At 45.9% G+C, this 18055-nt stretch overlaps 1 protein-coding gene across 3 annotated transcripts; it reads left to right on the top strand.

Annotated features, from left to right (window-relative positions):
• Window positions 1–3835: 3835 nt before the first annotated feature.
• LOC140419634 (uncharacterized) lies at window positions 3836–16930 on the top strand. Of its 3 annotated transcripts, none has more exons than XM_072503558.1 (2): window positions 3836–3916; window positions 7455–16930. In XM_072503558.1, exon 2 carries the CDS (start codon window positions 7820–7822, stop codon window positions 8777–8779), a length of 960 nt encoding a protein of 319 aa, XP_072359659.1. In that variant the 5' UTR covers window positions 3836–3916; window positions 7455–7819; the 3' UTR covers window positions 8780–16930. The 3 variants fall into 3 exon arrangements, with proteins under 3 accessions (XP_072359659.1, XP_072359660.1, XP_072359662.1); XM_072503559.1 differs by lacking the exon at window positions 3836–3916 and adding an exon at window positions 4265–4352; XM_072503561.1 differs by lacking the exon at window positions 3836–3916 and adding an exon at window positions 4378–6167.
• The last annotated feature ends 1125 nt before the right edge of the window (window positions 16931–18055 follow it).

The raw sequence follows: 18055 nt of genomic DNA, 5'->3' as shown, positions 1-18055 counted from the left end.
TCAAGATGACCCCTCGGCCGCGCCGCTAAACAAAGATGGCGGCCGTGGAACTGGGCCGAATACCGGATAAAAGCACCGCAGCTGCAAACGCGGGATTTGCAGGGTGTTTTTCCGGTCTTGTGGCCAGCAGGGAGTGTTTATTAAGCCTTCACTCCCTCCCCACCCCGACTCCCGGCTCCATTCCTCCCTCCACCTCACCACCCAAAACAGCTGCTCCCGCAGTCGCAGACCTCCGAGCAACGTGACACTGCGCATGCTCCAGATACAACCCAACATTGCATCTGCGCACTGGGCTCCGTGGAATGAATAGGGCACATTCACAGACGCAGGGAATGTTGGGTAATAGCCGCACCATTGAAACAGTTAATACAAAATAACTTGGTCACCAATTGTGAAAATAATCAAACAATTTATTGTCAATGGGTATTCTGCTATTCTCCATTTCTCAAATTGATCAAATGCTGCTCTCCTGTGGAACAATGCAGAACTTAAAGGTTTTTATCCCCAATGGGTCCTTCCTCTCTCCTCCCAGAAGATGCAAACTCTAGCTGTGTTCAATTCCAGAATCAGTAATTCCTGTATCTTCTTCCCTCTTGCTCGTCATATGTTCAGTGTTTTCTAGAATGATCCAGCACAGATGGAAGTCACTCGGCACAAAGTGTGAGGTGGTCCATTTTGGAAGGACAAATATGAATGCGGAATACAGGGTTAACGGTAGGATTCTTGGCAATGTGAAGGAGCAGAGAGATCTTGGGGTCTATGTTCAAACATCTTTGAAAGTTGCCACTCAAGTGGATAGAACTGTGAAGAAGGCCTATGGGATGCTGGCGCTCATTAACAGAGGGATTGAATTTAAGAGCTGTGAGGTGATAATGCAGCTGTACACAACCTTGGTAAGGCCACATTTGGAGTACTGTGTACAGTTCTGGTCGCTTCATTTTAGGAAGGATGTGGAAGCTTTGGAAAAGGTGCAAAGGAGATTTACCAGGATGTTGCCTGGAATGGAGAGTAGGTCTTATGAGGAAAGGCTGAGGGTGCTAGGCCTTTTCTCATTGGAACAGAGAAGGATGAGGGGCGACTTGATAAGGGTTTATAAGATGATCAGGCGAATAGATGAGTAGACAGTCAGAGACCTTTTCCCCGGGTGGAACAAACCATTACAAGGGGACATAAATTTAAGGTGAATGGTGGAAGATATAGGGGGATGTCAGAGGTAGGTTCTTTACCCAGAGAGTAGTGGGGGCATGGAATGCACTGCCTGTGGAAGTAGTTGAGTCGGCAAAATTAGGGACCTTCAAGCAGCTATTGGATAGGTACATGGATTACGGTAGAATGATATTGTGTAGATTAATGTATTCTTAATGGCAGCATGGTAGCATTATGGATAGCACAATTGCTTCACAGCGCCAGGATCCCAGGATCGATTCCGGCTTGGGTCACTGTCTGTGTGGAGTCTGCACATTCTCCCCGTGTGTGCGCGGGTTTCCTTCGGGTGCTCCGGTTTCCTCCCACAGTCCAAAGATGTGCAGGTTAGGTGGATTCCTTCCTGCGAGACATTTGACATTTATAAAATATTGACCTGTTATATTTTCTTTGATAATTTACTTTCGTGATGGAGGTGTCACTGTCAGTAAGGATTGTCAGTGAGGATTGATCAGCATTTTCTAATTGGAGATGTTAATCAGTGGAATTGCAGAGTTTTTTTACAAAAACAATTTAGGACTGAAGTAAAAATTCATAATTTTATTGTTCACCAGTTTCTTTGGGAGTTCTTAAATCGAAGGATAAGATCACAGATGATGGCTTTTAAAAAGGGACCCTGCCATCACAAAAAACAACATATATCTTGAAGATTAAACTGCAGCCAGTTAATGTTAGGAGGAAAGTAAATAATAATAATCCTTCTTGTCACATAGAGGCTTACATTAACACTGCAATGAAGTTACTGTGAAATGCCCCTCGTCGCCACATTTTGGCGCCTGTTCGGGTACACTGAGGGAGAATTCAGAATGTCCAAATTGCCTCACAGCACGTCTTTCGGGGCTTGTGGTAGGAAACCGGAGCCACCCAGAGGAAACCCACACAGACACAGGGAGAACGTGCAAACTCCGCACAGACAGTGACCCAAGCCGGGAATCTATCCTGGGACCATTCCGCATTAGGGAGCATTAAGGTTCAGACAGGATAATACCTCTAGGAACGATACAGAAATAACAGAAATATTAAATCATTACTTTGCATCATTGTTTCCCAGGGAGATAGAACAGGTCAACAGGACATTGAATGATGAGGTGATTATTGATTACACTAATCAAACTCAAAGGGGATATAACCCCTGATCCAAATGGATTACATCCACGTATTTTAAAAGGTTCGCAGGGAGAGACATTACTGCTCATATTTAATAATTCATTAAAAAGGATCAGTTCTAAAAGACTGGCTGCTCAGTAATGTAATTTCTATATTTAAAATGGTGGCCAGAACATGCCCAGGAAATTATGAAACAATTAGCTTCACATTGGTAAATAATCGAATTCTGAGTAAAGGAGGGAACTTTTAAAATCTGGAAAAGGTAAACATAACAATGAATAGTCAATATGGATTTCAAATGGGAAAATCTTGTCTGACCAAAGTTATGTGTTTTGCTGCTTGTGCGAGTGCTGCTTATCATTAGGTGTAAGAAACCTTCCTCCCCAATGTGGATCCTGAGAATTCCATTGATTTGAATGGTACGATTAGAGCCAGAGTTTTTCCAGGAGTGAAAGAGGCACTTTGACCCATCGGGTCTCCACCAGCCATCAAGCACCTATTTACTCTAATCCCATTTTCCAGCACTTAGTCCGTAGCCTTCCATGCAACGGCATTTGAAATGTTCATCTAAATCCTTCTTAAATGTTGTGAAGTTTACATTCTCTACCACACTTTCAGACAGTGAGTTCCAGATTCCCACGACCCTCTAGGTGAAAAAAGTTTTTCTTTGCATCTCCTATAAACCTCCTGCCATTACCCAAAATCTATGCCCCTGCTTATTGACACCTCCGGTAAGGGGAAAGTTTCCTCCTATGCCCACTGGTTATTGACTCTTCCACTCAGGGGAAAGGTTCCTTCCTATTCACCCCTAATTCACTGAATAATTTTATACCTCAATCAGGTCCCTCTCAACCATCTCTGCTCAAAGGAAAACAATCCCAGCCGATCCAGTCTCTCTTGTTAGCTGAAATACTCCAGCCCAGGACATCCTGGTGAATCTACTCTGCATCCTCTCAAGTGCAATCACTTCCTTCCAGAACTCCGCACACTACTCCAGCTGTGGTCTAACCAGCATTTTATACAGCTCCATTATAACCTCCCTGCTCCTATATTCTATGCCTTAGTTAATAAAGGCAAGTATTCCATATTCCTTTTTAATCACCCTATCTATCTGGCCTCCTGTCTTCAGGGACCTATGGATATGCCCGCCAAGGTCCCTCTGATCCTCTAGGGTCCTACCATTAATTGTTTATTCTCTTGCCTTGTTTGCAGATTCTTTACCCAGCGCAAAACTGCAGGCTGACTGTGTGCTGTGTAAAACCTAACATTCGACAGACCTCACTTTCCTGCAACAACATGAAGAACCTGTTTAAAGCCACAAACAGAAAGGTCCAGTTTTCTTCTGGAGTTGAGACAAATCAGTTTTCAAAATGATGCAGACTTTCAGCCAATGAGGGAGATCCGGGCTCAGCCCCGCCCCTCATTCACTCCGATTGATTGGAGGACCAGCCCTTCCCGCTCGGTCCTCCACTCCCGCCCCCTATTCCAATTGGCCCGGAGCTGCCGTCAATCACTCCCCGGACATGACGATTTGGAGTATGCGCAGTGCCTGGAGTAGCTCCTGTTGAGGCGGTTGTTTGGAAATTCTCAGTCGATCTGATATCGGGTAAGTCATGAGGGAGGGATGGAGCCGGCGCATGTGTTCGGTGGCTTCATAAAAACCCCGTCCAAGCCCAGAATGCGAAGCCCGGATACAGCAGCTGAACCGGTGAAAGCTGCTCGGGCTTTTCCCCGACACAGGCCCGAGTAGACGTAGTGTGGGGCAGGGCGCTCTGTCCCTGGACATAAGCCGCACTGCGCATGCCCACAACACAATGCCCGGGGAGTGATTGACGGCAGCTCCGGCTGAATAGGAAGAGGGGGCGGTTTCTGGAGGACCGAGCGGGAGCGGATGATCCTCCAACCAATCGTAGTGAATGAGGGTGGGTGGGTCTTCGAATAAAGCATGCGCAGTGCGGGTAATGGCGATGGAGAGATTTTATCTCGGATCCACAAAGCGTAAGAGGAATATTGTGCAACGCAGGGAGCGATAGGTCTGGCTGGTGGGTGTGAAAGTTTTTTAAACTTGTTGTGCAAGCCCATTACGGAAAAACTACTTCCTAGTTATCCCATTTCACGGAGCGGGACTGAGAGGGTCCAGTGATCAGTTCGGAATAACGACCGCCATCTTTACTCGGGACAATGAGCAGGAGAGCGCATGTGCGGCCGCCATGTTTGTTGGGGGCAATATTTTCAATTATTGGGAGAAGCTTATTCCACATTGCTCAGAATGGAGACAACCTGGCCAGCAAACTGCAATACCCTTTGTCTTGGAACTTGACCGCCCCGGTTTTCACAGACCCAAATATCTAATTGCTGATCGGAGTAGCAACAGAGAAGGAAAGAAACAAGCAAATTCTGCTCCATGGTTCCCACTAACTCAACGGATACCTGACCACATGTGTGGCTCTGTTCAGTCACAATGAGACCCATGTCAGAAACACAACCCTAGGGGTGGCAGGGTAGCGCAGTGGTTAGCACTGTTGCCTATGGCGCTGGGGATCTGGTATCGATGCCGGCCCCGGGTCACTGTCTGTGTGGAGTTTGCACAATCTTCCCGTGTCTGCGTGTGTCTCACCTCCACAACCCAAAGATGTTCAGGGTAGGTGGATTGGCCACGCTAAAATTGCCCCTTAATTGGAAAAATAAATTGGGTAATCTAAATTTATTTTCTTCAGAAGAAAATCTTTTCCTACAGACAAACATTTCTTCTTCCACATTCACAGGCCAATGATATTCAGGTCCTGATGAATGAAGTGACTCTGTTAAATCTTGATGTGAAGTTTGATTTGAGTTTCCATCTGTAAATCCTCCCCTTGTAATATCCTGTAAAAGAAGTTTACAAAAGTCATCACTAGGGGCAGGAACGGTGGCTCAGTGGTTAGCCGAGGATCCGGGTTTGATCCTGTCCCCGGGTCACTGTCCATATGGAGTTTGTGCATTCTCCCCGTGTCTGTGTGAGACTCACCCCCGCAATCCAAAAAGATGTGCAGGGTCGGTGAATTGGCCTTGCAAAAATTACGCCTCAATTGGGAGAAAGAAAATTGGGTAATCTTAAATTTTTTAATTAAAAATAAACAAATGCCATCACTGTCAATCCAGTATAGAAATTCTGAACAAACAATTCTTGTTTCTCTGGAACGTTTTTCCCCATCCCACATATTCTCCCTCTTCCCTGGGCTGAAAGTCAAACCCATCTCACCATCTGCACCATTTTTTTCCTCCACTCCCAGTTTTCTCCCTCCCTCTCCTCTGCCTGGATTCTGTTCTCCAGCTCCTGTCTGCAGACTGACAATAAAACCAATGGGTCTTATGGGGGTTTGGGGCCTCCAGCGGGTGTTTGTGAATCCTCCCCTCCCATCTGCCAGGGATTCCTTCCTTGCCAGAGATCAGATTGATGATTTGAGCCAAAACTTATTATGAGAAATAAATATTTCCATGTAGGTTCGCGGCTCCACAAAGTGTTTCCAACTCCTCCCACCCATCTCCTTAACAGGTTGATGCATTTATTTGTCTGACAAAAAGATTGGTCTCTGCTCGCACCATGGTTAGCATTGCTGCCTCACGGCGCCAAGGACCCGTGTTCGATCCCAGCCCTGGGTCACTGTCCGTGTGGAGTTTGCACATTCTTACCGTGTTTGCGTACGTCTCACATCCACAACCCAAAGATGTGCAGGGTAGGTGGATTGGCCACGCTAAATTGCACATTAATTGGAAAAAAATAATTGGTCACTCGAAATTTGGGATTTCTTCACTCGAGGATGTGGTGAAGCTTTGGAATTCTCTACCCCAGAGGAATGCGCAGCCTCAGTCATCAGGTATGTTCAAGACAAATATTGATAGGTTTGTAGATATTGAAGATATCAAAAGATATGGGGATCGTGTGGGAAAATGGTGCTGAGGTAGATCGGCCAAGGATCTCATTGAATGGTTGAGCAGACTCGGTGGGCCGAATGACCTATTCTTGCTCCTATTATAATCTCTGTGTCCTGGTCAGGATGCAGTGACTTGAGCTTGGATGTGTCTATCAACATGAACCAGCACCTTCAAGAGAATTGGGAGGGTGAATATTACATACAGCAGAGTGAGAATGGAGGGAGATTGTGTGCGAAGGAGATTTACAGACTTTGGCGAACAAGATGTTAGGAATGGGTTAACAGACTTTCCAATTAAATACTAATTTGATGTCAATTATCCAATAGAAGCCACTGATACATAAAGGGGTTACAGGTGGCACTATTTGTTCATAGAGATTTGTGTGTGAAGTGGGATCAAAGAAACAAAGGTGTTTGTGGAGAAGCAGAGCTCTTGCCTCCTTTCATAGAATTTACAGTGCAGAAGGAGACCATTCGGCCCATCGAGTCTGCACCGGCTCTTGGAAAGAGCACCCTACCCAAGGTCAACATCTCCACCCTATCCCCATAACCCAGTAACCCCACCCAACACTAAGGGCAATTTTGGACACCAAGGGCAATTTATCATGGCCAATCCACCTAACCTGCACATCTTTGGACTGTGGGAGGAAACCGGAGCATCCAGAGGAAACCCACGTACACACAGGGAGGATGTGCAGACTCCGCACAGACAGTGACCCAGCGGGGAATCGAACCTGGGACCCTGGAGCTGTGAAGCAATTGTGCTATCCACAATGCTACCGTGCTGCCCTCTGTTATTCTACAGCAACGGGCAGCACGGTAGCACAAGTGGATAGCACTGTGGCTTCACAGTGCCAGGGTCCCAGGTTCGATTACCCGCTGGGTCACTGTCTGTGCGGAGTCTGCACGTTCTCCCCGTGTCTGCGTGGGTTTCCTCCAGGTGCTCCGGTTTCCTCCCACTGTCCAAAGACGTGCAGGTTAGGTGGATTGGCCATGCTAAATTGCCCTTAATGTCCAAAAAGGTTAGGAGGGGTTATTGAGATGGAAGTGAGGGCTTAAGTGAGTCGGTGCAGACACGATGGGCCGAATGGCCTTCTGCACTGTATGTTCTATGTTATGACCCAGAAGCTCGAACACGAGAGGAAATAATGTTCCATAGAAACTCGAATTGTCTGCTCCGAATTTCAATCCTGTACCAACATTGATAACTTTTATAAATTGTTTTTAAAGGATATTGGAAGACGAAGAATTGCAGACAGAAATATCAAACATCACATCAAACTCATGACAAACTCAAATGATTCCTTCTGATCTGAATATCATCAGGCTCTGAATATCATCGGCGAGAAGGGGAAAGGATTGTCCGATCTGTCGACTTCAAAAGATTTTAAACGTGAGTGTGACTGGAAAAGCACCGAGACCCACACAACACACACCCGAGTGAGAGTGTTCCAGTGAACTGATTGTGAAGAGAGCTTCAACTATTACGCAGCCTGAAAGAACATCACACCATTCACAGTGAGGAGAGACAGTGCACATGTTCTGTGTGTAGACAAGGCGTCTGCTGATTGTCCAATCTGGAGACACACGAGGAGATGCAAAACATGGAGAAACCGTGGAAATGTGGGGACTGTGGGAAGGGATACAGATTCCCATCTGAGCTGGAAACGCATCGACGCAGTCACACTGGGGAGAGGCCGTTCACCTGCTCTCAGTGTGGGCAGAGATTCTGTGCTTTATCCAACGTTCGGAAACATCAGCAACTTCACACTGGGGAGAGGCCGTTCACCTGCTCTCAGTGTGGGAAGGGATTCCATACTTTATCCAACCTGCAGTCACACCAGCGAGTTCACACTGGGGAGAGGCCATTCACCTGCTCTCAGTGTGGGAAGGGATTCAGTGATTTATCCACCCTGCGGAGACATCAGCGCGTTCACACTGGGGAGAGACCGTTCACCTGCTCTCAGTGTGGGAAAGGATTTACTCAGTTATCCATCCTGCGGTCACACCAGCGAATTCACACTGGGGAGAGACCATTCATCTGCTCTCAGTGTGGGAAGGGATTCCGTGATTTACCCAACCTGCGGATCCATCAGCGAGTTCACACTGGTGAGCGCCCGTTCACCTGCTCTCAGTGTGGGAAGGGATTCACTCAGTCATCCAGTCTGCGAACACACCAGCGAGTTCACACTGGGGAGAAGCCATTCACCTGCTCTCAGTGTGGGCAGAGATTCCGAGCTTCATCCAACCTAAGGAACCATCAGCGAGTTCACACTGGGGAGAAACTGTTCACCTGCTCTCAGTGTGGGGAGAGATTCAGTGATTTATCCAGTCTGCAGACACACCAGCGAATTCACACAGGGGAGAGGCCGTTCACCTGCTCTCAGTGTGGGAAGGGATTTATTGATTCATCCATGCTGCAGAGACATCAGCAAGTTCACACTGGGGAGAAGCCATTCACCTGCTCCCTCTGTGGGAATGGATTCACACAGTTATCCAGTCTGCAGACACACCAGCGAGTTCACACTGGGGAGAGGCCATTCACCTGCTCTTAGTGTGGGAAGGGATTACATCGAAAATAGGAGCAGGAAGAGGCCATTTGGCTCTTTGCGCCTGCTCCGCCATTCATTATGATCATTGCTTATCATCCATAGCCTAATCCCGCTTTCCCCTCCATATCCTTAATTAATAATCTTTCTTGTCACGAGTACTCTTACATTGAAATGAAGTTACTGTGAAAAGCCACATTCCGGCGCCTGTTCGGGTACACAGAGGGAGAATTCAGAATGTCCTACTTGCCTAACAGCACGTCGCTCGGGACTGGTCGGAGGAAACCGGAGCACCCGGAGGAAACCCACGCGGAAACGGGGGGGGGGAAAGTGCAGACTCTGCACAGACAGTGACCCAGACGGGAATCGAAACTGGGATCCTGGTTCTGTGAAACCACAGTGCTAACCACTGTGCTACCATGCTGCCCTTTGATCCCCTTCGCGCTCAGTGTTATATCTAACTGCTTCTTGAAAGCATATAATGCTTACTATTTCCAGTGGTAAGAAATTCCACAGGCTCCCCACTCTGTTTGAAGACATTTCTCCTCATCTCTGTCTAAATGGTCTACCCCGTATCCTCAGACTGCGGCCTCTGGTTCTGTACACTCCCACCATCGGGATAACCTTTCTTGCATCTACCCTGTCCAGTCCCCTTACAATATTATAGATTTCTATGAGATCCCCCATTCTTCTGAACTCCAGCGAATACAAACCTAACTGATTCAATCTCTCATAAGACAGTCCCACCATCCCAGGAATCAGTCTGGTAAACCTTCGCTGCACTCCCTCTAGAGCAAGAACATGCTTCCTCAGATAAGGAGACCAAAACTGCACACAATATTCCAGGTACGGCCTCGCCAAGTATAATGTATAATGACAGCAAGATATACCTGCTCCTGTACTCTAATCCGCTCGCAATGAAGGCTAGCGTACCATTTGCCATCTTTATCGCCTGCTGTAGCTGCATGCTTTCCTTCAGTGACTGGTGTACGAGGATACCCAGGTCTCGTAGCACATTCCCCTCTCCTAATCTATGGCCGTTCAGATAATAGTCTGCCTTCTTGTTTTTGGTATCAAAGTGGACAACCTTGCATTTCTACAAATTAAACTGCATCTGCCATTCATTTGCCCACTCACTCAACTTGTCCAAATCACACTGAAGGATCTCTGCATCCTCCTCCGAGCTCACCCCGCCCCCACACGCAAAGTCATCTGCAAATTTGGAGATGTTGCATTTTGTTCCCTCATCTAAATCGTTAATATATAAGGTGGTGCAGTGGTTTGCACTGCTGCCTCACTGTGCTGAGGACCAGGGTTCAATCCTGCCTGGGTCACTGTCCGTGTGGATACAAGTGTCTCCGTGGGTCTCGCCCCCATAACCCAGGATAGGTGAATAGTCTGCTCCGAATTTCTATCCTGTACCAACAATGATAATTTTTATAAATTCTTTTAAAGGATATTGGAAGAGGAGGAATTGCAGACGGAAGTCTCAAACATGACATCAAGCTCATGACAAACTCAAACGATTCCTTCTGATCTGAATATCATCGGGCTCTGAATATCATCGATGAGAAGGAGAAATGTTTGTCTGATCTGTCGGCTTCAAAAGATTTTACACAGGAGTGTGACTGGAAAAGCACCGAGACCCACACAACACACACTCGAGTGAGAGTGTTCCAGTGAACTGACTGAAAAGAGCTGCAACTATTACACAGCCTGAAAAACCATCACGCCATTCACAGTGAGGAGAGACACATGTTCTGTGTGTAGACAAGGCTTCCACTGATTGTCCAATCTGGAGAGACATGATGAGATGCAAAACATGGAGAAACCGTGGAAATGTGAGGACTGTGGGAAGGGATACAGATTCCCATCTAAGCTGGAAACTCATCGACGCAGTCACACTGGGGAGAGGTCATTCACCTGCACTCCGTGTGGGCAGGGATTCACTCGGTTATCTCACCTGCAGGTACATCAGCGAGTTCACACTGGGGACAGGCCATTCACCTCTCAGTGTGGGAAGGGATTCCATACTTTATCCAACCTGCAGTCACACCAGCGAGTTCACACTCTGGAGAGACCATTCACCTGTTCTCAGTGTGAGAAGGGATTTATTGATTCATCCACCCTGCGGAAACACCAGCGAGTTCACACTGGAGAGAGGCCATTCGCCTGCTCTGTGTGGGAAGGGATTCATTCACCCTGCAGAGACATCAGCAAGTTCACACTGAGGAGAGGCCATTCACCTGCTCTCGGTGTGGGAAGGGATTCACTCAGTCATCTAGTCTGCAAACACACCGAGTTCACACTGGGGAGAAGCCATTCACCTGCTCTCAGTGTGGGAACGCATTCAGTGATTTATCCAGCCTGCAGACACACCAACGAATTCCACTGGGGAGAGGCTGTTCACCTGCTCTCAGCGTGGGGAGGGATTTATTGATTCATCCATCCTGCAGAGACATCAGCGAGTTCACACTGGGGAGAAGCCATTCACCTGCTCCCTCTGTGGGAATAGATTCACACAGTTATCCAGTCTGCAGACACACCAGCGAGTTCACACTGGGGAAAGGCCATTCATCTGCTCTTAGTGTGGGAAGGGATTACATCGAAAATAGGAGCAGGAAGAGGCCATTTCGCTCTTTGCGCCTGCTCCGCCATTCATTATGATCATTGCTTATCATCCATAGCCTAATCCCGCTTTTCCCTCCATATCCTTAATTAATAATCTTTCTTGTCACAAGTACTCTTACATTGAAATGAAGTTACTGTGAAAAGCCACATTCCGGCGCCTGCTCGGGTACATAGAGGGAGAATTCAGAATGTCCAAATTACCTAACAGCACGTCGCTCGGGACTGGCCGGAGGAAACCGGAGCACCCGGAGGAAACCCACGCAGAAACGGGGAGAAAGTGCAGACTCCACACAGACAGTGACCCAGCCGGGAATTAAACCTGCGATCCTGATGCTGTGAAACCACTGTGCTACCATGCTACCCTTTGTTCCCCTTTGCTCTCAGTGTTATATCTAACTGCTTCTTGAAAGCATATAATGCTTACTATTTCCAGTGGTAAAAAATTCCACAGGCTCACCACTCTGTTTGAAGACATTTCTCCTCATCTCTGTCTAAATGGTCTACCCCGTATCCTCAGACTGCGGCCTCTGGTTCTGTACACTCCCACCATCGGGATAACCTTTCTTGCATCTACCCTGTCCAGTCCCCTTACAATATTATATATTTCTATGAGATCCCCCATTCTTCTGAACTCCAGCAAATACAATCCTAACTGATTCAATCACATACGTCAGTCCCACCATCCCAGGAAGCAGTCTCGTAAACCTTTGCTGCACTCCCTCCAGAGCAAGAACATCCTTCCTCAGATAAGGAGACCAAAACTGCACACAATATTCCAGATATGGCCTTGCCAAGGCCCTGCATAATGACAGCAAGATATTCCTGCTCCTGTACTCTAATCCGCTCGCAATGAAGGCTAGCATAGCATTTGCCTTCCTTACCGCCTGCTGTAGCTGCATGCTTTCCTTCAGTGACTGGTGTACGAGGATGCCCAGGTCTCGTAGCAGATTCCCCTCTCCTAATCTATGGCCATTCAGACAATAGTCTGCCTTCTTGCTTTTGGTATCAAAGTGGACAACCTTGCATTTCTACAAATTATATTGCATCTGCCATTCATTTGCCCACTCACTCAACTTGCCCAAATCACACTGAAGGATCTCTGCATCCTCCTCAGAGCTCACCCCGCCCCCACACGCAAAGTGGTGTCATCTCCAAATTTGGAGATATTGCATTTTGTTCCCTCATCTAAATCGTTAATATATAAGGTAGTGCAGTGGTTAGCACTGCTGCCTCACTGTGCTGAGGACCAGGGTTCAATCCTGCCTGGATCACTGTCCGTGTGGATACAAGTGTCTCCGTGGGTCTCACCCCCATAACCCAGGGTAGGTGAATTGGCCACGCTAAATTGCCCCTCAATTGGAAAAAAGGAATTGGGTACTTTAAATTTTTTAAAACATCATTAATGTATCTTGTGAATATCTGGGGTCCTCTCACCGATCCCTGCGGTACCCCAATAGTCACTGCCTACCAACTTGAAAATGACCCATTAATTCCTACTCTTTGTTTCCTGTCTGCCAACCAGTTTTCTATCTATCTCAACACACTACCCCTAATCCCATGTCCTTTAATTTTACACACCAATATCTTATGTGGGACTTTGGTCAAAAGCCATCTGAAAGCCCAAATATACCACATACACTGGCTCCCCCTCATCAACTCTACCAGGTACACCCTCGAAGAATTCCAGTCGATTTGTCAAGCATGATTTCCCCTTCATCAATCCATGCTGACTCTGTCCGATCCTGCCACTGGTTTCTAAGTGCTATGCTATAAAATCTATGAGAATGGATTCTAGAATTTTCCCCACTGCCGATGTCAGGCTTACTGATCTATAATTCCCTGTTTTCTCTCTCATTTTAAACAGTGGAATTACATAAGCCACCCTCCAACCTGCAGGAACTGTTCCAGAGTCTGTAGAATCCTGGAAGATGACCACCAATGCATCCACTATTTCTGGAGCCACTTCTTTAAGTACTTTGGGTTGCAGATTATCAGGCCCTGGGGATTTATCAGCCTTCAATCCATCAATTTCCCCAACACTATTTCTCTCTTAATATTGATCTCTTTCAGTTCCTCCCTCTCACTAAATCCTGCGTTCCCTAACATTTCTAGCATCTGATTTGTGAAGAAAGAAGCAAATTATGTATTTCCTTGCTCACCCATTTCTTTGTCCCCTGTTATACAATCAGCCTAATTTCCTGTTTTATGCCATTCCCAACATCACCACTGCAGTTTGGGGTCTGTGTACGATGCCCACTAATTATTTTGCCCCTTGGTGTTTCTCAGCTCTACCCATACAGATTCCACGTTGTCGGAGCTAATATCCTTCCTCACTATTGCATTAATTTCCTCGTTAACCAGCACTGCCACTCCACTGCCTTTTCCTTTTTGTCTGTCTTTCCTAAATACTGAATATATTCAGTTCCCATCCCTGGTCATCCTGCAGCCATGTCTCCATAATCCCGATGATCTCACTCCCGTTAACGTCTATTTGCGCAATTCACTCGATTATGCCATCTCCAGTCACACCAGGGAGTTCATACTGGGGAGAGGCCGTTCACCTGCTCTCAATGTGTGAAGGGATTTTGTAATTTATCGCAGTTTCTGAGACACCGACAGGTTCACAACTGATTACAGGGATTGGATTCTGCTGTTACTGTTTCTGTTCTCAACTACATCCAGGACTGCATTTTGTTCATTCTGTTGGTCAATGGGGATGGTCAGAGGGTTTCTTTCTGCTGGACTGGCCGGTCTCACGATTTTGTCTCCAGTGGGCTGATTCTTTCTGAGCCTTCTTGCAAATATCTGGTTGCACATTTCACTAGGATCAAAGAGCGAAAGGGTGTTTGGAGGTTTTAAGATGTTTCATTCTCTTTGGAAACCCCAAAATTCATGCCACATTGCCATGAAGATGGGCTATGGTGGTTACACGGTTCTTTTTAATTTATCTTGGTGTTTCTCACAGAAGAAAACTATCAGAGTATGAGGGGCAAGTTGTCTGAGGTACACTGGGAAACTACATTAAATAGTATGGTGGGAGACAGGCAATCACTAATATTTAAGGAATTATTACAGATTTACACGGGGATGGTTAGCTCAGTTGGCTGGATGGCTGGTTTGTGCTGAGTGACACCAACGGCACAGGTTAAATTCCCAAACCGACTGAGGTTAGCCATGGTTTGTGTCACTGTCAGTCTTCTCTTTTCCATAAAAAAACAGTCCCAGCCTTTCCGGAGTGTTAAATGCTCTCAGTTCTGTATATTATGAATCTTTGTTGCACCTTCTCCAGTGCCTCTATTTCCTTTTTCGAAATGGAAATCACCAATGTTTATAATGCTCCCAGTGTTGTCTAACCCTGGTTCTAAACAAGTTGAACGTTTCCTCTGAGCTTTTCAATTCTATCCCTCTGGAATGGAAGCCTATATATGGGCCCCACACTTTAGGAAAGATGTGAAGTTCTTAGAGAGGGTGTAGAGGACATTTACAATAATAATCTTTATTATTGTCACAAGTAGGCTTTCATTAACACTGCAATGAAGTAACTGCGAAAATCCACTAGTCGCTACACTCCGACGGCTGTTTGGGTACACAGGGAGAATTCAGAATGCCCAATTCACCTAACAAGCATATCATTCGGGACTTGTGGGAGGAAACCAGAGCACCCGGAGGAAACCCACGCAGACACAGGGAGAACGTGCAGTCCCAGCACAGACAGTGATCCAAACCGGGAATCGAATCTGGAGCAACAGTGCTAACCATTGTGCTAGAATGGCACCAGGGATAAGTGACTCCAGTCAGTTAGAGTGACAGGAGCAGCTGAATTTCTCCCCTGAGATCACAGCATCTGGATGGTAGAGAATGATGTCATTCTGCCCTTTGGGACCGTGTCGGCTCCCTGTGGAGCAATCCAGTCAGTCCATTGCCCCGTTCTATCCCCAAATCTGTGCAGGTTTATTTCTCTCAGTGTCTGTCCAATTTCCGATTGAAATCCTTCTGTCGTCTCTGCATCTCCTACCCTCATAGGCAGGAGGTTCCAGGTTGTTATCACTCGCTTTACATGTACACAAGTGCTCCCAGAGCACAGAGGCATCTATTTGGCCCATTTTTCCCGTACCAGCTCTTTGTACAGCGACCCATTTAATCCCAGAGTTCGACTATTTTTTCTTTTTCAGAATGTATCAAATTATCTTTTTGAAGTTACAGTCCAATGAGACTCGAACACTATTTGTAGACAGTGTATTCCAAATCACAACAACTCGCTGTATTTTCGAACAAATAGTTGTGCTTATGGTTTGGGGTTTCGCAGAGTATTCAAAATGGTGTCAATGACATGGTTATTACACAAAATTAAGATTCAATCTTTATCAATGATTCTGGTGAGGTCACCAAGTGCAAGATATCCTAGTTTGCGGACAATTAGAACAAATGTACATTTCTATAAAACTTGATTTCCACTGGAGCTCCTAAAGTGTTTTAAAGCCAATGGAGTACTTTTGAAATATATTCACTGTTGTAATGTAGGAAACTAAGTACGCATGTGGAATCATATTCAGTTTTAAAATTGTTATTTTCATAGTGTATTCATTGCCATTGGTAACAAGGTCAAGGAAGCCCTTTTATACCTCTCACATGTAGCTTCCTGCAGCCATTTCACCTTCTGTACCTTTTCTATATTAATTATGTATTGATTTCATGGCAAAAATACAATTACATTCATGATTATTCAGTGGTGAACATTGATTATCATTAGTGAATTGGTGTATTAGTTAATTATATTGCAAAGACTAGATCTTTATTTTAAAAAATAACACTCAACTAAAATGTTTCCAGAAACTGCAGAGCTATCAGAATTTGGTTGAAAAACTAAATTACCTCATAATTTTGAGAAGTTACGAGTTGTGATGATAAGCCTGTATATAATGTTACATGTACTGGTTTAGCTCCGTGGGCTAGACAGCTGGTTTGTAATGCAGAACAAGGCCAGCAGCACAGGTTCCTTTCCCATACCAGCTTACCCGAACAGGCGCCGGAATGTGGCGACTGGGGGCTTTTCACAGTAACTTCATACTTGTGACAATAGAAGATTATTACTATTACTCAGCAGTGTGACCTCCCACCAGCAGGTGGCGTCAGACATCAGTCAGGTGATATCCATCTACCAGCAGAAGATTGTAAGGCATAAACGAGGACAGTCGCACATCAGTGTAGTTCCAAGAGAGTCTAATGTAACTCTGCGATAACTTGGTCTGTATAGCTTTCTAATCGTTACCTTACCACGTGTACATTAATAAATCATTGTTCTGGCTAGGTAACCAGCAGTTCTATAGAATCATTGCAAGACAAGATCACAGAACACAACACTAGACATCATATTCTGCCAACACTGGGCTAGGCATTGGAGAAATGGTATTGCTCCTGGGCGAGTAATCCAGAGACCCAGGTTAATGTTCTGGGGATCTGGGATCGAATCTGCGATGACAGATGGTGAAATTGAAATTTAATAAAAGTATTGATTTAAAAGTCTAATGATAACATTCTTGATTGTTGTAAAAACTCATCTGGTTCACTAGTGTCCTTCAGGAAATCTGCTGTCATGTGGCCTGGCCTACACGTGACTCCAGATCCACAGCAATGTTGTGGTTGATTTGTAAGTGCCCTTTGAAATAGCCTCACAAGACACGCAGTTCAAGGGCAATTGGAATGAGCAGTAAATGCTGGCCCAGCCAGTGATGTCCACCTCCCATGGATGAATAATTTTTAAGGCGGCTCATTGTTCAATCTGAAGACGAGTAAGAAACTGTCTTTGATTGGATTTGATTTATTGTCACGTGTACCGAGGTACAGTGAAAAGTATTGTTCTGCGTACAGTCCTGACAGATCGTTCCATACATGAAAAAACAAAGTGCGGATCTTGGCAGTTTGCTCAGTTCACAAAATAATTTAATGGCTTTGTAGACGCAGATTCACATTTTAATCACCATCCGAAACATACCTAATGGTAATGTGTGCTCATATAGACAGACACAAACGATACTGTAACTGAATTAGAGGAAATGGCCGAGATTAAAATGAACCACATTTCTGAAAAATTCGGTCTTCCTGATAGAGAAACAGGAAAAGCCACTCAGGGAGATGAGGAAATCCAGGCTCAGAGCGGATTTGCTGTCACCCCTCCTTTCTTATACATGAATGGTATTTAGGCTTCAGAATGTTTTTTTTTTAATTTAGAGTACCCAATTCATTTTTTCCAATTAAAGAGCAATTTAGCGTGGCCAGTCCACCTACCCAGCCCTTCTTTGGGTTGTGGGGGTGAAACCCACGCAAACACGGGGAGAATGTGCAAACTCCACCGGACAGTGACCCAGAGCCGTGATCGCACCTGGGACCTTGGCGCCGTGAGGCAGCAGGGCTAACCCACTACGCCACCATGCTGCCCTGGCTGCAGAAAGTTACACACCAAAACACAGAGGGATCAAATATAAGCAACACATAATTCTCAATTCGCTTCCATTTAACTATATTTTACAGAGCAGTGGCACTGCGGCTGGCTCTGATGTTCAGAAGGGAGGGTCAAAGCACAGAAGAGTAATAGTAATAGGGGACTCTGTATACAGTCAGGGGCACAGATAGGCACTTCTGTGGACGTGAAAG

Source organism: Scyliorhinus torazame, chromosome 5, assembly GCF_047496885.1.
Source record: "Scyliorhinus torazame isolate Kashiwa2021f chromosome 5, sScyTor2.1, whole genome shotgun sequence".
Classification (NCBI taxonomy): Eukaryota; Metazoa; Chordata; class Chondrichthyes; order Carcharhiniformes; family Scyliorhinidae; genus Scyliorhinus; species Scyliorhinus torazame.
The sequence above is the reverse complement of the archived record's forward strand: the minus strand, read 5'-3'. Positions and strand labels throughout refer to the sequence as shown.